General features: G+C 34.5%; 1 protein-coding gene across 14 annotated transcripts; it reads left to right on the forward strand.

Moving 5' to 3' along the window:
• Positions 1 to 2,977: 2,977 nt before the first annotated feature.
• Positions 2,978 to 21,350, forward strand: LOC121223819 (uncharacterized). Of its 14 annotated transcripts, XR_005921243.1 has the most exons (11): positions 2,978 to 3,174; positions 3,328 to 3,621; positions 3,760 to 3,801; positions 3,884 to 4,471; positions 5,425 to 5,500; positions 5,581 to 5,624; positions 14,430 to 14,483; positions 15,985 to 16,072; positions 18,330 to 18,410; positions 20,104 to 20,474; positions 20,550 to 21,350. XR_005921243.1 is itself a non-coding variant. In XM_041106476.1 (3 exons), the coding sequence occupies exons 1-3, from the start codon at positions 14,738 to 14,740 to the stop codon at positions 17,022 to 17,024; spliced, it is 306 nt and encodes a 101-aa protein (XP_040962410.1). In that variant the 5' UTR covers positions 14,532 to 14,737; the 3' UTR covers positions 17,025 to 17,256. The 14 variants fall into 14 exon arrangements, 2 of the variants coding, with proteins under 2 accessions (XP_040962410.1, XP_040962411.1); XR_005921246.1 differs by lacking the exons at positions 5,425 to 5,500; positions 5,581 to 5,624 and having other exon boundaries at positions 15,970 to 16,072; XR_005921245.1 differs by lacking the exons at positions 5,425 to 5,500; positions 5,581 to 5,624.
• The last annotated feature ends 630 nt before the right edge of the window (positions 21,351 to 21,980 follow it).

A 21,980-nucleotide genomic window follows, 5' to 3' on the forward strand; every position in this document is an offset into this window, starting at 1 on the left:
AAATATTAGTAGGTTTGTCCTTGACTTTCGAGTTTGATTCCTCTTTTACTCATATTTGTATTTTTTATATCATGTCGTTTTAAGCTTTTTTTTATATTTTTAATTAATATTTTTGTTACATTAGCTTCTTGGTTAGATGGTTAAATAGTAGTAATTTCATCTTTTAAGTCTCAAGTTCAATACATTTTCTAAGCATATTTGCATTTTTTATTTTATACTGTTTCAAATTTTTTTAAAATTTGGGTTAAATATAAAATACCTGAACTTATTCACTTCTCCCAGATTGGTACTTATAGTTTTTTGTCTCAAATTGGTACCCGAACTTTTTTTTCCGTCAACCAAATCAGTACCTGAGTCTAATGCCGTTAAATTTAGGACACGTGGCAAAAAAAATTGTGACATGTGGCGTAAATGACATCATGGTGATGTCATAATCGAAAAAAATAAAAAAATATTGTTAAAGGGTGACATTTCCTCTTCCATATTTCCTTTTTTTTTCTTTCTTTTTCTTGGTGATGTTTCTTTTTCCCTATTTTGTTCTTTTTTTTTCTCAATTTCATTTTCTCTTCTTTTCTCTACTAAACATGTTTGCTTTTAATGGTTGATTTCAATTCCTCTCTTTCACCTTTTGCCACTATTGCTGCTTCTTTGTTTGACGTAAAAGGTACTGGGTTTGATTCTTGGGCATAATGGAAATGGGTTCAAATTCGGGCTACAAAGATCCAGATTACCCAATAAAGTTTCTGGGTCGTTGATATGAGAAAGAAAGAAGACGCTATTAATTTTTTATTGACGTGGCATCCTCTTGTACCTCTTTTTATTTCGTTCTCATATTTTCTTAGGAAACAAAAAGAAAAAAAACTAACTACCTAGAAACTTTATTGGGTAATCTGGATCTTTGTAGCCTAAACTTGAACCTACTTCCTCCATGCTTGAGAATTAAACCCAGTACCTCCTACGCTAAACAAAGAAGCAACAGCAGTAGTAGAAGGTGAAGGAGAGGAATTGAAATCAGCCATTGAAAGCAAACATGTTCAACAGAAAAAAGAAGAGAAAAGGAAATTGGGAAGAAGAAACATCACTAGGAAACAGAAAAAAAAAAGAAAGAAAATAGGGAAGGAAAAACATCACCAAGAAAAAGAAAGACAAAAAAGGAAATAGTTTTAAAAATATTTTTATTGATTTTTTTAGATTATAACATCACCATGATGTCATTTACGCCATGTGTCACAATATTTTTTTGTCACATGTTCTAAATTTAATGGTGTTAGACTCAAGTACCTATTTAGTTTACAGGAAAAAAATTCGGGTACTAATTTGGGACAAAAAACTATAAGTACCAATTTGGGAGAAGTGAACAAGTTCAGGTACTAATTTTATATTTAACCCAAATAAAAATGTTCTTAATATAACAATATTAGGCTTGATTCAAGTTAATTTTTATATTAAAGTAAAATTACTCACAAAGAAGCTCTTTTTCGAAAAATGACTATGCTTTTCAAAAAAGTAAGTCAATTTATAGGAAAATGAACTTATTTTTCATTGACCTATAAGTCATTTTCCATTAACCAAGTTGTTTTTCTTGAAACAACATAGGAAAATGTTAAGCCAGAGCTAAATTCTTGAAAGTAAAAGAGCACAAATAGTACATGGACTTAAAACATATTTTAACTAAAAACTTAATGAAATTTTAGTTGAAATAGCGAAATCGATACTTTAAGAAATCTAGCGCATTAAGTTCAAGTTCTACCACTCTTATTAGATTTTCCCCCTTGTTTAGATTTATTTTTTAACTTAAGCAAGGGAAAAGTAGGAGAATTTGAGCACTTTGAAAATAATCTTCGTGTTTGAACCTACTTTTGAAAAGAACTTTAGCCTTTTTTGTCATCGTTGCCGCTAATCATGTTGTAGGCGGTCTTCTCTAGAAAATATCAATATTGGTTTGCTCATGTACTCACCTTTGATTGTCTTTTATGAATGGATTGCTTCAAAAATCACAAAAAATCCTCAAAAATAAAACTCAACTTTTAGACTTCTTCTAGATCTCCACTATTGTTGTTAGATCACATTGTATTTGAGATGTGACTCTTCTTGTTAATGACCACCCTCCCATCGTATCAATTGTCCAAAACAAAAATTGGAACTAGGTTGTCTCTACACACCAACTAACCAACACTTACTGTGTTGACACCCCTCAAACGTTGGCCTCTCTTGTTAAGCCAAGGTGACTGATCATTCGAATGTTCAATTGAAAGTTTTGAGTGGCAAAGTTTACGATTTAGCCTTAAAGGACTCTACTGGACTATGGTAGCTAACTATATAGTCGTTGAATAGCTAGTCACCATACCCACACACCCCTAGCCATGTCCTTAAAGTTGTAATCTGACCATTTTTTTTATAGAGAGTGGAAAAATCATCAAAATAATAACCTTATTTTGGTTATGGTGTCGATTTTGTTTTTGTGTCTTGTGATATGGTCGTCACACTTAAGTCTTATGGTGACTCAATTTTTAGAGTCATTAGTGACTTTGTCTATTAAATTTCCATAGAGAATTCAATTTTTGCTAAATTTTCATTACATTGATTTGTTTCATATCAAAGATGTGTCCACTGCCATGAAGGTAATATTAGAACAGAGACTCACTGCATCAAGGGTTTATATCTTTAAGGATGAGTTTGTTGCGTTCATGTCAAAGTAGAGGATATTAGGCGCTTAAGCAAGTTCAAATTCAAGTTTTTAGATTGTTATAACAATAACACTATCAATCGAGCTAAGATTGAATAAAAAATTTTATTAATTTTTTCGTTTTAGTTATACTATATATTTTTTAAATATCATAGTGGACTTCTATTGAATAAAAACAGGAAGATCCAAAAAAACCATAAGTTCGGCCCAAAACACAAAACACTGGCCCTAGTCCATTAAAGTAAAAACACAGAACACTTGTCCAGTCATATCTACAAACTATCACCCAATCTCATTATTGTTTCTTCACGTTCCATTTTTTTCGATTCCAGTTCCCATAAAACTCAACCTCCCCTTTATGCAAATCACTATTACTGCTATTCTTCTCCCCTAAATGAGTATCCTTCACGAGACCTATCTCAATTCAGCTCCCTCTATTGTTTAGCCTCCATTGATTGTATAGAAAAATCGGGCACACCCCCTTCGAGGTAATTATGCTTTCCTTTCTTCAAACTCTCAGTTGCTAGCGTATGGGATAGTCAATTTGCTGTTCGATGAATATGTTTGAACCTTATACTTTGAAATTGATTCTTAGTCTGTTGAATATCTCTAATGTACACCCCTACCTCTAATTTATCCAGAATATCTAATTGGCATTTCTTAATGATTGACAATGCATCTCCTTCGATTATTACCACCAACAAACCTATATCCACCCCTATTTGCACCGCCTGTAAACATGCAAGAGCCTCCGCTGCAAACGTGGATGCAACACCCCTATGTAGGACCGATTTCGAGACCAAAACTTCTCCAGCAACACTCCTTATAACAATCCCGATCTCGGTCTAGACTGATTGTAATCGAAAGCTACATCAGAATTTATCTTGATGCTCAACCTAGTTGGAGGATTCCATTTTGCAATTACACAACCCCTGGTAAGTACCTTTTCCTTTAAATATTCTAATTCCTAAATGTATCTAAAAATCAACTTAGAAATCTCTCTTCTAGAATTTTGTTTCCCCCCGTGTATTCGTTTATTCTTTTCTGTCCATAATACCCACATCGCATAACAGAACAGACGCCTTTGGGTTACTGAGCCCCTTTTGAAAACCCAGGTAATCCACTCTCTGGTATCCATATTTGATTTTGATATTAGCCATGTGAGATTTTAAATTATCTACACATCTATTTTTACAGGACACTTACAAAACACATGATCAAGATTCTCAATAACCTCTCCATATCTAGGACATAGAGCATCAGCCAGTAGTTTTTTGTAATGCAGATTAACGAGAGTAGGGATAAAATTCAAAGAAATTCTCCAAATTGTAATTTTAATTTTAGTAAAGAGTTGTAGATTCCAAAGTTTTCTCTAAGAATCTTTGAAGTCGCTCTGAATGTCACTAGCAGTGGAATCAACAATACCTGCTTGTAATAGTTTATAGGCACTTCTCACCGAGAACTCCCTTAATGACTTACCTCTCCACACTTGAAAATCATCGTAGTCCTTCTTCACCAAAGGAATACATAGGATTCTAGCCACATCATCTCCTGAGAAAGTATTTTCAATAACCTTTCTTTTCCACTCTCTAGAATTATTATCTATTAAGTCCGAAACCAAAGATATACCAGGGTTACTAATACTATTGCTTAACTTGTAGCTAGTTGCCCCAGGTAACCATGCATCTTCAACTACTGAATTTTTCTCACTAGTGCCAACCTTCCAACAAAATCCGCTTTGTAGAAGACCCCTCGCTGCCCACACGTTCTTCTAGGTGTAAAAAGGTAGATTCCTTAATCTGACATTTAGAAAATCTAAATTTGGTTAGTATTTAGCTTTTAAAACATAAGCTAATAAAGAATTTGGATAATTAACAAGACGTCATACCTGTTTTGCTAATAAAGCCAAGTTAAACTTTCCTAAGCTTTGAAAACCCAAACCCTCATTTTCTTTCAACTCACATAAATGACTCCATTTGCACCAATTATTCCCTTTCTTCCATGGCCTTTTTGCCACCAAAATCTCGCCATAAAGCTTTCTAATTCCCCACAAAGTGTATTTTGGGAGTAGAAAACATGTAACGCCCTAAAATTTCCAATTTCGTTATTGTGAAAATATGACACAATATCTGTCAACTTTAGTGGTTATCTGTTCTGGGAGTATTTGGGAAGTCCCACGTTCAAGCTTTCGCTTGGGCAAATTTTGGTATTTTGAATGAATTAGGCCCTACTCTAATTTAGTAGGCTTTTATTTGATTGTTGGGTAAATTATATCAGAATGGGTCTGCTGGTTTCGTGGTTAAATAGTGTGTTATTATAGTGGAGGTCTTGTGTTCGAATTCGTATGCAGGCAAAGGTATTATTTTTTTGCTCAGATTTCGGGATAGAGTTGTGTAATAGGGGATTCTGAGTAGTGGATGTGTAGTGGAAATTAGGGGAAAAGATTAAGGGATTTTGGGGTTATCAAGATCTTATTTTATTTTTTCCCATAACCAAAATTTGACTTTCTTTTCCAAAAAAATTCTGTCGTATATTCTTCTCCCTCTTTTCTGGCCGAAATTTTCTGAGTTTTTCCATCTTTCTCTTCTTTTTCTTCTTCTTGATTTTCCCTAATCCATTTATTTTCCTTCGTTTTCGCACGCGATTAGTGCTCGCTTAGTTTCGGTAAGTGTTTCTCTTCATTTCTATTATGAACCTCTTAATGACTGAAGTGGTAATATTTTTTCTCTACGATTTAGACGTAGGGAGAGGTTCGGATTGGTGAATTAAGTGTTCTCGTCTTAACAATAGCTAAACGGAAGGTTATTGTTGTTGGTAAGTTGGGTTTCTGTTCATTATTGGTTGTCAATTCGCTTGTAAATCTGTTAAATTGATGTCGAGTGTCTTGATTATAGGCTTTGAAGTGCTCGGAGACTATTTTAACATCAAACCAAACCAGGTGTGTACCCGAAACGCAAACAAAAAAAGGGATTCGGCAAAAAGTTAAAATTGCTTACTGTTTGGACAACAATAGTAGGCGAATTTTGAAAAATTGCCATAAATTGTGGAAATTGAATTAGAGGATGAACAAAATATGAAATTAAATCTTATTAAGTCTAGTTTCTCATAGAAGAAACGGTGTAAGTAATGGAATTGTAAATCGTGAGGTATAATAAACTTTGTGAGACAAGGTCAGATTAAATTTGGGTTCCCCTGTTCTGACTTTGGAAAATCATCAAAAATTGGAAAAAAATAATTAGGGTTAAAATTTACATGTTTAAATTATTAATGAGTATATTTTCAATAGAAACAAATGGAAACATCATCCAAATTTTTTATTAAGAGATAATTAATTTTTAGCAAAGAAGGGACGAAGCTGTTAAACAGAAGAACAAGGTTAAGTTTGAAGATTTTACTGTACTTATTTGCGGAACCAAAAATTCTAAAAATTTTATGTAGAAAGTATTTGAGTCTAGTTTCAAAGACATCAAGCGGATCTTAGTTCGAAATTTTGTAGCTCAAGATATAATTAATTTAGCAACAATGACTCAAGTAGACAGCTTTGGAGGAACATATAAGTAAATAGTGAAAACATATATAAATAATTAACTAGCACGGGTTATATTAAAAATGGATCACGTGGCTAAGGCCAATTTGGGCCGAGTGAGACATATGAGCGTGTAAGCCTATTTTTTTGAAAAGTTCTATAAGGTTGCACGGGTCGTCCAAGACGACTGTGGACCTGCTGTAGGGTCGGTAAGCTTTACTTAGACCCCTATATGTGTGATCTGTCTGTCTGATTTCTATAACGAGCATGACTTATGATATCTGAATGTATCAACTATTAATTGCATAATGGCATGATATATTTTGTATGTTGCATTGCATCGGGGGTGGGTTGATGATATTTGGAGGAAGTGTCTGAAAGGCTATTAAGCCTGTTATCTGACAGCTCAATTGCAACCTTCTGATTATGTGCCGTATTTTGGTACAGCATGGTGTATAGGGATAGGTGGGTTGATTTAATGCCCACATGGTGTGTAGGGTTAGACGGAGATGGTGTGTAGAGGCTGGTGGGTAGTATTCTAATTTCCTGTATCTGCATTTTGTATCTGATATATGCCAAGGCCCTAATGTATTTCTGAGACTATATCTGAATGGGATAAGACCCAAGCTAATTTTGTGATAAGCACTGGCCCCAGACTGTATCTAACTGAATTCTGTTGATTATCTGTATGTATGTTTTTGTGGGGACTACATACTGAGTTTGTAAAAATTCACCTTTTCTCTGTTTAATCTGTACAAGTAATCCCCAGACTTAACGGGTCGGTGCAACGGAGGACTCGACGATGGCCACATGTAAATTTTAGACTGTTTCCGTTAATGCCTAGAATTAATTTGGACTAGTTGGCTTTAAATTTGAAACTTTATACTGTTTTTATGGATTTTTTTAAAATTGCAACTCCACAAAACACGATTTTTTTTTTAAAAACTAAGGTTTTTCGTAAATAGAAATGATTTTCCCTTATTAATTGGTTACAAAAGCTTCCGCTAAGAGACAAGTTTTAAAGCAAATCAACTAGTTTTTTTCGAATTAAATAAAAGCTAACTTACTGTAACGGTTTTTGAACTCGACAATCTTATCTTCAAATCCCTTTCCATGTGACAGCATCAGATTCGACCATAACGTCTAAGCCGAGTTTGGGGTGTTACATTTAGTGGTATCAGAGCCAAGTAACAAAACTCGACTGTGGATTTGGGTTTTAAAAATTGGTTTTAAAAAGATGATTTTTAAATGGTTTGAAATATTTTTAACTAAGTATGTGGTACATCGAGTCTCCGGCACCGATTCTGTAAGTGTTCTAAAAACTCTGATAAGTTTTTGAAAATATGAGTAGCATATTCTGAAACTACTATAGGTAGTACACTGTACTGAGAACACTGTAGATAGTGTATACTAAAAACAACAGCAAAAATGAAAACTGTAGTAAGACTGTGATTCGTGTTAACAAACTCTAAACTTCTGATACTATTTTGTATAAAATATCTACTAATAGATATCGAAACTGTAACTGATTCATAAAACTGTTAACTCAGATAAGCTAAGAATTCTACGATGCGTGCACGAGGTATCCGTGGACGGGGTACTAGAGGCCAAGGTAGAGGCCGTAGAGGGGCTCGAGCTGAGTCTTCGTTGTTAGGCAGCATACCGAATCTGGATACAAGTGAGACGCCGGTTTCACCTGCTACAGAGACTGGGTTTCATGATCGCATGGCCGAGGACGTCTTGTCCCAGGCTATGCTGAGGATATTAGAGAGGGTCACTGGGCAACACTGGATTTGGGGGTCAAAGGTCGGTTACGAAACAAATCTGGTCTAATGGGGCTAAGCTATTCAGAGTGTCACTAGAGTTGCCCCTAGCGTAGCTGAGTGCTGGGTGGAGGCCACGTAAAGAATCATGGACGACCTGGACTTTACCCCTGAACAAAAATTGAAAGGGTCTGTTTCATTGCTTCGCGATTAAGCATACCAATGGTGGCTGACTGTTAAAGGGCACTCAGCCCGAACGTCTGACTTGGGGTTTCTATAAGTTTGCTTTTCAAGGTAAATATGTGAGGGTAAGCTACATTGACGCTAGAAGACGTGAGTTTCTGAATCTCTCGCAAGGGGATCGTTCAGTGGCCGAGTATGAGGCTGAGTTTTTAAGAATGAGCCACTATGTGAGGAATGGTGGCGACTGAATATGAGCATTGTGTTCGCTTTGAGGATGGACTCAATGATAGTTTGAGAGTTCTGATAACTCTGCAGAAAGAGCGTGGCTGTTCAACAATGGTAGAGAAGACAAAGATCGCGGGGGAGATGAAGTGCGCTGAGCGCCAAAACCAGGATAAGGAGAGGCAAAAATAAAAGGGATTCAGAGCCCTCGAGTTTCACGATGAGGACTAAGAAAAAGGTCAAATCTGGTGGGCCAGTTAGAGTTAGGGCCCTTGTTGCACCTACCGCTATCACGCTTTATGGGTATTATGGAAAACGCCATCTGGGCGAATGTGAGAGGACGATTGGGGCTTGTTTAAGATGTGGGTCTACTAAGCATCATGTTCGAGAGTGTCCGCTGAGGGCCGATCAGGTGCAAGTTGCAGGTTCTGGTACTGCACAGCCACCAGGGGTAGTTCAGCCGCCGCCTAGGGGTCGTGGTCAGGTTAGAGGTGGTAATGGTATGGGTCGGGGGCAAAGAGCATTGTGCAGAGGTGTTAGGCAGGCCGTGGCGAGACAGTCGGCCCTAGTTTATGCTGCTCGTCGCCGAGAGGATAGAGATACTCCGAATGTCATCACGGCTACGTTTCTTATTTTTGATGTGCCTTATACTACGTTGAGAGATATAGGATCTACGCATTCCGATGTTACCTGTTCTATTTCTAAAAACCTAGGGATTCTGGTTGAGAGTACTTTTAGTGAGGTGGATGTGCTGAACCCGCTGGGGCAATCTGTTAGAGTTAGCAAACTGTACAGAGATGCTCCTTTAGAGGTTCAAGGGATGGTATTTCTGGCTGATTTGATAGAGTTTACGTTTAGGGAGTTCGATATGATATTGGGTATGGACTGGTTGGCAAAGCATCGTGTCAGTTTGGACTGTACAACTAAGAGAGTCGTATTGAGAAAACTAAATGAGGTAATAAAGTAGTTGTGATTGAGGAACGTCGGAATTACTTGGCTAACGTGTTAAGGACATCAGAACTGTGAGGGACTTTCCAGACGTCTTTCCTGATGAGCTATCGGGTTTACCTCTGAATCGAGAAGTGGAGTTTGGGATTGAACTTCTCCTTGGTATAGCTCCGGTGTTTATCACTCCCTATCGAATGGTACCGGAGGAGCTTACGGAGCTCAAGGCTCAAATTTAGGAGTTATTGGATCATGGGTTCATCCGCCCTAGTGTATCCCTGTGGGGAGCATTGGTATTGTTTGTTAAGAAAAAGGATAGATCCATGAGGATGCGTATTGACCACCGACAATTAAATAATTTGACTATTAAGAATAAGTATCCACTTCCGAAGATTGATGATTTGTTTGATCAGCTTTGAGAGGCGTCTGTGTTCTCCAAATTTTACTTACGTTTTGGGTATCATCAGTTGAGGGTTAAGGAGGCTAATGTGCATAAGACAACATTTAGGACTCGTTCTGGTCACTACGAGTACCTAGTGATGCCATTTGGACTGACTAATGCACCGCCAGCTTTCAAGGATCTGATGAACCGAGTGTTTTAGCCTTACCTGGATCAGTTTGTAGTGGTGTTCATCAATGACATATTGGTTTATTCGACGACTGAGGTTGAGCATGACGAGCACCTGAGGATTGTTCTTCAGATTTTGAGGGAAAAGTAGCTTTATGCTAAGTTCAGCAAGTACGAGTTCTGGTTACGTGAAGTAACATTTTTAGGTCATGTGGTGTCTGCTGACGGGATTTGAGTCAATCCTCGAAAAATTGAGGCTATATTGGACTAGAAGCAGCCTAAGAATGTGTTTGAGCTCCGCAACTTTTTTGGGCTGGTAGGTTATTACCAACGATTTGTGGAAGGATTTTCATTGATCACAACACCCTTAACTAAGTTGTTACGTAAAGGTGTACCGTTTGACTGGACTAATGCGTAGCAATAGAGCTTTGAGAAGCTTAAGACTGTACTGACTGAGGCACATGTTTTGGTACAGCCTGAACCTAGAAAGGAGTTCACAGTTTATAGTGATGCATCACATATTGGTTTGGGATGTGTGTTGATGAAGGATGGTAAGGTGGTTGCATATGCGTCTCCTCAGCTTAAGACACACGAGGCGAACTATTCGGCGCACGATTTGGAGTTGGCCGCTGTAGTCTTTGTATTAAAAATCTGGAGGCGTTATCTGTATGGTGAGAAGTGTATTATCTACACTGATCATAAAAGCCTCAAGTATCTTCTCACTCAGAAGGAGTTAAATCTTAAGCAGCGTAGATGGGTTGAGTTGCTTAAGGATTATGATTGTACTATTGAGTACCATCCCGGCAAGGCCAATGTGGTGGCCGATGCGATGAGCCGTAGGGCTATGACCGATCTGAGAGTGATGTTCTCTCGACTTAGCCTATTCGATGATGGAAGTCTATTTACAGAACTTCAGGTCAAACCAACATGGATTGAACAGATTCGAGGTAAAAAGTAGGGGGATAAGTCTCTCAGGTTGCGTTTTCGTTAGGTTTAGAATGGTGGCACTACTGATTTTGGGATAAATAATGATGGGGTACTTTGTTTCCACGGTCAGATATGTATACCGAATGATGAGGATTTAAGGCAGTCGATTCTGAGAGAGGTGCATAATAGTCCCTATACTATGCATCCCGGGGGAACAAGATATATCGAGATCTTCGAAAATTGTACGGGTGGACAGGGTTGAAGTGTGAGGTTACCGACTTCAGTGCTCGTTGTTTAACTTGTCAGCAAGTTAAGGCTGAGCACCAGTTACCTTCGGGTTAGCTGCAACCGGTTAATATACCGTTATGGAAATGGGAGCGAGTAACGATGAAATTCGTTAGTGGGTTGCTTCTAACTTCCACTAAAAAGGATTCTGTTTGGGTCATCGTGGATTGATTGACCAAGTCTGCTCACTTTATCCCGGTAAGGACAGAATTTTCTCTTCAGAAATTAGCTAAGCTCTACATATTAGAAATAGTAAGACTGCATGAGGTACCTGTTTCGATCATTTCCGATCGGGATCCTCATTTCACATCTTGGTTTTGGAAGAAGCTTCATGAGGCACTAGGTTCAAGATTAGACTTTAGTACTGTTTTTCATCCTCAGATAGATAGTCAGTCGAAGAAGGTGATTAAGATACTGGAGGACATGTTAAGGAACTCTGTTATCGATTTCCAAGGCAGTTGGGAGTACTTGTCGTTAGCGGAGTTTACCTACAATAATATTTTCCAGTCTAGCATCCAGATGGCACCTTACGAGGTACTGTACGATCGTAAGTGTTGCACTCTTTTATGTTAAACTGAGTTGCGCGAGCGACGTGCTCCGGGTCTTGAGTTGGTCTATAAGACAGAGGATAAGGTTAGATTGATTCAAGATCGTTTGAAAATGGCTTATGATAGGAATAAATTGTATACAGATTTGACGAGGCGCGAGATCGAGTATTCTATGGGGGACTTAGTTTTTCTCAATGTCTCGCCATAGAAAAAGCTTCTGATGTTCGATCGCAAGGGCAAGCTGAGCCCTTGGTTTATTAGACCTTATCGCATTCTGAAATGTGTGGGACCTGTCGCTTATTAGTTGGAGTTACCTCCAGAGTTGGATCGTATTCATGATGTTTTTCACGTCTCGATATTGAGACGCTACCGCCTTGATCCCACGAATGTTGTTTCTGTTGAAGAGATTAAGGTTAGGCCAGACTTGACTTTCGAGGAGGAGCTGGTCCAAATTCTAGAGCGTGATGTAAAAGTTCTTCAAAAAAAGTCTATTCCCTTAGTGAAGGTTCTGTAGCGTAATCATAGCACTAAGGAGGCCACGTGGGAGCCTGAGGATGCAATGCGTCAGCAATATCCTTATCTGTTCTGATCAGGTAAAATTTTGGGGACGAAATTTTCTTTTAGGGGGTAGAGTTGTAATACCCCAAAATTTCTAATTTCGTTATTGTGAAAATATGACACAAATATCTGTCAGCTTTAGTGGTTATTTGTCCTGAGAGTGTTTGGGAGGTCTCAAGTTCAAGCCTTCGCTTGGGCAAATTTTGGTATTTTGAATGAATTAGGCATTACTCTTGTTTAGTATGCTTTTATTTGACTGCTGGGTAAATTACATCAGAATGGGCCTGTTAGTCTGGTGGTTAAATAGTGTGTTATTATGGTAGAGGTCTTGTGTTCAAATCCCTGTGTAGGCACGAGTATTATTTTTTTTCTCAAATTTCGGGATAGAGTTGTGTAATAGGGGAAATCTGAATAGTGGATGTGTAGTGGGAATTAGGGGAGAAGATTAAGAGATTTTGGGGTTATCAGAATTTTATTTTATTTTTTCCTTATAACCGAATTTTGACTCTATTTTCCAAAAAAATTATGCCGTCTATTCTTCTCCCTCTCCTCTTGCCAAAATTCTCTGAGTTTTTCCATCTTTCTCTTCTTTTTCTTCTTCTTGATTTTCCTTAATTCATTTATTTTCTTTCATTTTCGCACGCGGTTAGTGCTCGCTGAGTTTCAGTAAGTGTTTCTTTTCGTTTCTGTCATGAATCCATTAACGACTGAAGTGGTAATATTTTTTCTCGGCAATTTGGGTGTAGGGGAGGCTTGGATTGGTGAATTAAGTGTTCTCGTCTTAACAATAGTTAAACGAAGGGTTATCCTTGGTGGTAGTTGGGTTTCTGTTCATTCATTGTTGTCAATTCACTTGTAAATCCGTTAAATTGATGTTGAGTATCTTGATTATAGGATTTGGAGTGCTCGGGGACTGTTTTAACATCAAACAAAACTAGGTGTGTACCCAGAACGCAAACAAAAAAACAGATTCAACGAAAAGTCAAAATTTCTTACTGTTTGGATAGCAACAGTAGGCGAACTTTGAAAAATCGCCATAAATTGTGGAAATAGAATTAAAGGATGAAAAAAATATGGAATTAAAGCTTTGTGAGACAAGTCAAATTGAATTCGAGTTCCCCTATTCTGAATTTTGGAAAATCATCAAAAATTGGAGAAAAATAATTAGTGGTTAAAATTTACATGTTTAAATTATTAATGAGAAAAAATAATTAGTGGTTAAAATTTAAATGTTTAAATTATTAATCAGTCTATTTTCAATAGAAATAAATGAAAACATTATCCAAATTTTCTACTAAGAGATAACTAATTTTTAGCAAAGAAGTGACGAAATTGTCAGACAACAGAACAGGGTTAAGTTTGAAAATTTTACTGTGCTTATTGGCTAAACCAAAAATTCTGAAAATTTTATGGTATAAAGGTATTTGAGTCTAGTTTCAAAGACATCAAGCGGATTTTAATTCGAAATTCTGTAGCTCAAGATATAAATAATTTAGTAACAGTGACTCAAGTAGACAATTTTGAAGGAACATATAAGTAAATAATGAAAATATATATGAATAATTATCTAGCACGGGTTACATTAAAAATGGATCACGTGGCTAAGGTCAATTTGGGTCGAGTGGGCCATATGGGCGTGTGAGCCCATTTTTCTGAAAAGTTCTATAAGATTGCACGGGTCGCCCAAGTCTACTGTGGACCTACTGTAGGGTCGGTAAGCTTTACTTAGACCCCTATATGTGTGATCTGTCTGTCTGATTTCTATACCGAACATGACTTATGATATCTGAATGTATGTACTATTAATTGCATAATGGCATGATATATTTTGTATGTTGTATTGCATCGGGGTGGGTTGATGATATTTGGAGGAAGTGTCTGAAAGGCTATTAAGCCTGTTATCTGGCAGCTCAGCTGCAACCTTCTGATTATGTGCTGCATTTTGGTACAGCATGGTGTTTAGGGTTGGACGGAGATGGTGTGTAGAGGCTAGTGCGTAGGATTCTGATTTACTGTATCTGTATCTGATATGAGCCAAGGCCCTAATATATTTCTGAGACTATATCTGAATAGGATACGGCCCAAACTAATTCTATGATGGGCACGGACCCCAGACTGTATCTAACTGAATTCTGTTGATTATCTGTATGTATGTTTTCTGTGGGGACTACACACTGAGTTTGCGAAAACTCACCCTTTCTCTGTTTTATCTGTATAGGTAATCCCCAGACTTAACGGGTCGGTGCAGCGGAGGACTCGACGGTGGCCACAAGTAAATTTTAGACTGTTTTCTGTTAATGCCTAGAATTTATTAATTATTTGGGGTTTTTGATGTATCTTTTGGACTATGGACTGGTTGGCTTTAAATTTAAGACTTTATACTATTTTTATGGATTTTTTTAAAAACTGCAACTCCACAAAATACGATTTTTTTTTTAAAACTAACGGTATGTTTGGTTGGGGGAATCGGTATGCATTCCCCCTATTCCCCGGGCCCACCACCATACGGGCGTTTGGTTGGGTGTAATGTTATTACACACCGATTCCCTTCCGCCCCTATTACCTATATTGGTTGTAATAGCCATTCTAATGTTTAAGCGCCGATTAGGGATTCCCCCAAATTCTGAATTTTCTTTTCCATTTTCTGCCCTCATCCTCTTCGACGTTTCCCTTCCATATTGCAAGGTAATTTTTTTCCTTTCCATCGATTTCTGCTTCTTCTTCTCGTACGCTTCTTTTCTTCTCATGTTTCTTTTCTTTTCTCCATTTTATCAACAACGAAAAATGCTCGCACTCTTTCCCTGGTTTTTTTTTCTTTTCTTTTCTGTAAAATCAATTTTGATTTTGTTTTGCTTTTGCTCAAATCTAGAATATTTGTTTTTGTTCTCCTAATTTTGATTTGTTTCTAGCATTTTGCATTCGGCTTTTCTTTGTATTGCACGTTAGGTTGAACAGATGAAATTTTTTTCAATGTGGTTCTATTATTTGTTTATTCTATTGCATGTTTGTCTGATTCTATTATTTTCCGAATGGCTTGTGATTTCGACTATTGTTGTTCTGGGTCGAGAATTATACCTATATGTGCATTGATTTGCAACGTTGGATTGTATAAAACCTTGCTGGCTTTCAAGGATCCAGTACTGCAAACCAGGCCTGCTAATTTAAAATTTGTTTGCTCAAAAGATGAAGCCTTTTACTTTTTTTGTTCTTTATTTTTTGGGTTTGAATGTATTTGGTCTTTGCCTTGTTGTGCTTTGCTGTGAGAGTGAGTGAGTGTTTGCTAGTCAATCTACAGAATGTGATTTTAATATAGGGGGAAATACAGTGAACGTGCTCATCTTTGTCTTTCGAGTCTGAAATTAAAACAACACTCTCACTCTTTGTAGGTAACATGATTAGTGTGTTTTTCCTCCTTGAAATTTCCAATTTTTTTATATGGCAAGAGATAAAACAGAGAAAAGAAGCCAATTTTTTGTAGAGGGAGATAGTGAGATATCTTGGGAATTTGAATTGTTTTACATCTTTTGAGAGCCATGCTTGTCTCTCGAGAGTTGAAAAGTTTTTCTCTTTCTTGAGTTCTGAGTCTCCCTTCTCTTTTTCTTCTCCTCTTCTTGTGATGTGAAAATTTTATTTGAATGGTCCATTTCTTCGTGCTAGCTTGTAATTATTTTTCCAACTTTTTGGTTCTTTATCACGCAAAGCAATGCTGTGATGATACATAAAACTTTATGCTGAGAAATGTTAACTATGTTTTATAGTTTGATTTCCACCAGGATAAACAGGCCAGCATTCCAGTCCTGTTAGCCAGTGACATTGCATGTAAGAAGGTCCTGCCTTTTCTCCTCCAAACTATAAAACACGGTAAGTTGTAATTCATATTATTATCTCATTTTATTTTTACTTTTTTAAAATTGAGATACCACACAAGAAGGTTGGATCCAATAGTGTAAAATGAAAAAAAAAAAAAAAGTGTAACTTTGTACGCCCTGTTTTGGATTCTGACTTTTTGTGTATGATTCATATATGCATGCACCAGGAATCTAAATTAACCAAAAAAGTTGCAAATAATATATTAAAACTATTAAATAAAGAAGGTCTTGTGTTATAATGTTCATGTTTTGGTTTATGTTAAGTTCATGTTTTGGTTTATGTGTTATAATGTTCATGTTTCTGTTAAGTTCATGTTTTGGTTTCTGTTAAGTTCATGTTTAGGTTTAGGTTTATGTGTTATAATGTTCATGTTTCTGTTAAGTTCATGTTTTGGTTTATGTTTTGGTTCATGTTTTGGTTTCTGTTAAGTTGATGTTTTCTGTTTCTGTTTATGGATTATCTCTATTGTTTTGGTTCATGTTTTGGTTTCTATTAAGTTGATGTTTTTCTGTATTAATTTGATGTTTTCCCATACCCTTGTTCGGATGTATGGCAAACATGGACAATTCACACACATAAAAAAAGATGAGTTAGAACAACATAGGTATAAGAAATTGTGAGGGATTGTTAATCATACACATTCGTATTGAACAAGTTAATCTGCTTATCCCTTGCTTGTGAAGAAATTCAATAGGGTGTCATGATTTGTGAATGAATATGAAAATTTAGTTATGAGTTGTGGTTTAGGGTGCCTACTGAATCTGCTCACCTTGTTCTTTTTTTTATATCATGAATCTGCTCACCTTGTGCCTAATATATGCTACTTGCCTTGTGTTTTATTTATTCACCATGAGCTATATTGTTCTCTTTATAATGTTAAATATGTATGTGCAAAACAGTAGTTAACTCTTTGATAAGCATTATTGGGGAATCAAACTTTTAGCAGATGATTAATTGGCATTGATCAAGTTTTAAGAGTTGATTTCTACTGAGAACATGCGCAACTAGTGTTTCGACTAGCTTGTTTGTTTCATTTCTTGTTCGATTATTTGTTTAGTTGACTAAGGTGGTTGTAATAGTTAGTGCAAATCAGTTTTGAGTGACTATTGTAATAGTTAGTGCAAAACAGTTTATTTTTATTATTTTTAATTTTAACAATTATTTTTCAATTATTATTCAAGTTTTAATTTTATTGTTATGGATTTGTTTTATGCAATTGTTTTTCAATTTACTAAATAATGCATTTGTTTATTTTTGTAATTCAAGTAAAGTTTGGATATTTTTTATTTTTAATATTCCAATTTATTAAATAATGCATCTGTTAAAATAAAAATAATTAAATGCATAAAACTAATCAAATTATATATTTACAAATTAATTAAATTATATTATATATTTTTTATTTTTAATATTCTAATTTATTAAATAATGCATCTGTTAAAAGAAAAATAATTAAATGCATAAAACTAATTAAATTATATATTTACAAATTAATTAAATTAAATTAAATTTTTTATTTTTAATATTTTTTATTTTTAATATTCCAATTTATTAAATAATGCATTTTTTAAAATAAAAATAATTAAATGCATAAAACTAATTAAATTATGTATTAACAAATTAATTAAATTAAATTAAAATTTTTTTATTTTTAATATTTTTTATTTTTAATATTCCAATTTATTAAAATAAAAATAATTAAATTATATATTTAATTTATAAAGTCTTTAATTTTTTTAATTAACAAAATCTTGTACATAATTAACTGTAATGAATATTAAATGCTAGTGACAACAAAATTTCAAATAAATCTTAAAATTACATTAAATTTTAATTTGATGTAGAATGTGATTTAAAAAGGTTGTTTTGGTGCAATTGTATAAATATAATTTTAATTTTAATTCAATATATAGATGAAATTTTAATTTTAGCTCAATTATACATATACCTACAAAGCATCAACATGATAACATGATCAAAGGTTTTGAAGACGAAGAATTTATGCAAATTGCTTCCTCGCTATTTTCAAAATTTGTTCACCTCACAAGGATAGTCTACTTCTACATAAGGTTTCGGTTAATAGACTAAGGCATGCCATCTGTGATTGTATTATCGAGGCCTAAAGTGCTTTTAGTTCATGACAACTAATTTGATAAAGAAATGATTTTCAAGTTGCAAAGATAATTTTAATTTCTATTTTTTGCTTCGTAAAGATTCTAAATTTGTATTGTTCATTTTTCTTTGATAGTGTGTTATTTTTTCCTATTGAAGCGGCTTGTTTGATTGCTTCCTCCACCACAGTTGAGCGTCTTGTATTCACACAATCACTGTAAGTTCTTTGGCAATTAAATTATTTAATTTTATTTTACTGTTATTGAAATTATGATTGGAGAAATGTGACCCTTTTACTACAATTTGACAATATGGAACACATTAATATCTTGCAGTAATGGCTCGTCTGCCTTTAATTGCACAAAGTGTGAGGCGTAAAATAATTGGCATTGCATTGACAATATGGTTGCAAATATGTAGAATTGCGAGTTGGTTCTTACTTACATTGGGTGCCAGCCATAGCCTACATACTTATAGACCAAGGATTAAGTCCTATATTTTAGATTTTTATGCAAAACAGGATTATGTGAAAAGGCTTATATATGCTAGTGACGAGACCTGTATTGAACAAGTTAGGATGAATAGATTTGCCTTTTTTAAACTATGTGAGATGTTACATAGTTAGGGGGATTGAAGTCGTCAAGGAACATGCTTTGTTATCAAGCATCACTTTAAGGTCTGGGGAAACTGTTAGCAGATAATTTCATAGTGTTTTAAATGTTCTCATACGCTTACAAGATGTGTTGTTTAAAAAGGCAGAGCCAATTACAGCTAATTCTTTAGACACAAGGTGGAATGGTTTAAGGTATTGGACTGAGTTTTATATATAGCTTGTACGTAATTTAGTTGATTTAGATTTAAATTTAGTATCCTAACTCAAGGTTTTATAACATGTGATATAGAATTGCTTAGGTGCTCTTGATGGAACCCACATCAAGATTAGGGTTCCAACAGTTGATAAACCTAGATATCGAACGCGAAAAGGTGACATAGCAACAAATATGCTAGGTGTTTGTACACCTGATATGCAATTTATTTATGTTCTTCCTGGTTGGGAAGGTTTTGTTGCTGATGGACGGGTTCTTCTAGATGCCATTAGTAGGAGACATGGACTAAAAGTTCCTCATGGTAAAGTGGATAGTTGGAGGACTTTGAATTATTCATTAAGATCAAACTTTTTTGGGGGAATTAATCATTTTAAAAAAAATTTATAGGTTATTATTATCTAGTTGATGCTGGATACATAAATTGTGAGGGATTTCTTACACCTTTTAGAGGAAAACGATATCATTTGAATGAGTGGCGTCAGGGTTATCAGTCAAGTACTCCACAAGAATTTTTTAATATAAAATATGCCTCAGCACGTAATGTTATTGAAAAATGCTTTGGGTTATTAAAACTTAGATGGGGAATACTTAGGAGTCTATCAATCTATCCTATAAGGGTGCACAATAGAATCATTATTGCATGTTGTTTGCTTCATAATTTTATTCGAACCCATATGAGTATTGATCCTATTGAAGCGGAGGTGGGAGAAGGATTACCTAGTAATGTGGTAGATGACGATGAACCGAATATCATAAATATTCATCCATCAGATGCATGGGCTACTTGGAGGATGGAATTAGCCAACCAAATGTTCGATGAATGGCAAGCATCTAGAAATTAGTTAGATTTAGGGACAAAATGAGTTTGAGTTAATTTGTTTATGTGATTTTATGTATCTAGTTTGTGAAACTTTGGTGGTGTTTGAATTGTTTTTAATTTAATTTCTTTTCATTCATCATGTGTTATAATTTTATACAGTGTTGAGCTTTTGATTCATGATATTGAACTTAATTTTAATTTTATAAAGTGTTCACCTTTTGATTCATGATATTAAACTTAATTTTAATTTGTTTTTTCTTAAGATAATTATGTCAGGTGTTTCAGAATCAAATGTTTCTTCCCAAGCTTTTTGAGGAACCAAAAGGAAATGGGTTCCAGAAGAAGATGCAGCATTGGTTTCCTGTATGATGGACTTGCACAATGTTGGAACCTTTAATGCTGATACGGGGTTCAAAGCCGGTTATTTAAACAAGTTGGAAAAAAGTTAGAAAAGGCTTTACCCAATGCAATGTTGAAGGCTAGACCTAATATTGAATCGGGGATTAGGTTACTAAAAAGGGATTGTTCAATTGTGTATGACATGCTTAATGGCTAAAACAATAGCGGTTTTGGTTGGGATGAGCATAGGCAGCTCGTTGTTGCTGAAGATGTGGTTTGGAACTCTTATTTAAATGTAAGAATTATTTCAAGTCTTTATTATCTTATTTTTACCAAACTTATAACTAATATGATTTCCTCATTTTTATAGAGTCATAAAGAAGCCGGTCAATTTAGACATCGTAGTTTTCTTTACTACGACCAACTTACTGCCATATACGCAAGAGATCGAGTGACTTGGAAAGATGCTCAAACAGCCGCTGATGTTATTGAAGAAATAAATGCTCAGGATGTACCTACTACATATATTAATGAAGAAATAAACGAATTCTATGACTGCGAAGCTGATGTCTCTTTGGATGACATGGATGTTTCTGCTACGGAATCGCAACCAGATAGAAACCAAGGGGGTTCCACATCTTCAAAAAAGAAAAAAAAAAGAATTATGATGCAAGTGATCATTTTTCTTCTTCATTTCATGATGCTGCCACTTTATTGGCGGAAAACATGCGGGCCATTGGCGAACAAATCAGTAGGAGTATTGCCTCCGATATGGTAGTTCAACAAAAGTCAGAAGAATTCCAGATCATCCAAGAAAAAGCAACAAATTTATATCCAACCTTGTGTGAAATAGAAGGTTTAACTGTGGATGAGCGCTATCGAGCATTGAGCAAAATTCTAGATCATCCAACTCAAATGCTCGTTTTCTTTAGTTTATCTTCTGATGTGTGGTTGGAACGGGCCAGAAGATTTTTTGCTGACCATTAAAAATCATGGTTCTGTTGATGATATTTTCGTAACTTTTTCTGTTGGTAATATTTTGGATGGTATATCATTACAATTTTCTAACTTTTTGATGTTGTAAAACTATATAACATATGGATTATGACATAGAATTTCATGACTTTCATATAACCTTTTGTTAATATATGAATATTATGTTTATGCAAAATATAATTCTCAAGTTATTTATTACTTCTAAATTTTTTTATTGTAGAATAATTAAACTATTTGTTTCACTAATGATATTTTAGCACATTAAATATGTATTGCAATTTAAAAATAATAAAGTAGATTATAAATTATATTTTATAGTACCATATATTAAGATTTTAGTAAATTCATATAAGAATATTTAATATTAAGAATTTTATTAAATTATATATTTTTATTAAATTATATTTAATAATAATTATTTTAGATTATATTTTATAGTATTATATATTATGATTATAGTAAATTCATATAAGAATATTTAATATTAAGAATTTTATTAAATTATATACTTTTAATAAATTATACTTAATAATAATTATTTTAAATTATATTTTATAGTATTATATATTATGATTTTAGTAAATTCATATAAGAATATTTAATATTAAGAATTTTATTAAATTATATCTTTTTATTAAATTATATTTAAAAATAATTAATTTAAATTATATTTTATAGTATTATATATTATGATTTTAGTAAATTCTAAGAATATTTAATATTAAGAATTTTATTAAATTATATATTTTTACTAATTTATATTTTTAATAATTATTATTTTAAATTATATTTTATAGTGTTATAT

Source organism: Gossypium hirsutum, chromosome D11, assembly GCF_007990345.1.
Source record: "Gossypium hirsutum isolate 1008001.06 chromosome D11, Gossypium_hirsutum_v2.1, whole genome shotgun sequence".
Lineage (NCBI taxonomy): Eukaryota > Viridiplantae > Streptophyta > Magnoliopsida > Malvales > Malvaceae > Gossypium > Gossypium hirsutum.

Excerpts from the sequence above, each read along its gene's own strand:
- LOC121223819 (XM_041106476.1), top strand. The coding sequence starts at position 14,738 with ATGTTATTACACACCGATTCCCTTCCGCCCCTATTACCTATATTGGTT. Across the intron at positions 14,897-15,969 it reads TTTCCCTTCCATATTGCAAG|TTTGATTTCCACCAGGATAA; the intron begins GTAATTTTTTTC and ends TATGTTTTATAG. Across the intron at positions 16,073-16,980 it reads CCTCCAAACTATAAAACACG|TAGTTAACTCTTTGATAAGC; the intron begins GTAAGTTGTAAT and ends TGTGCAAAACAG.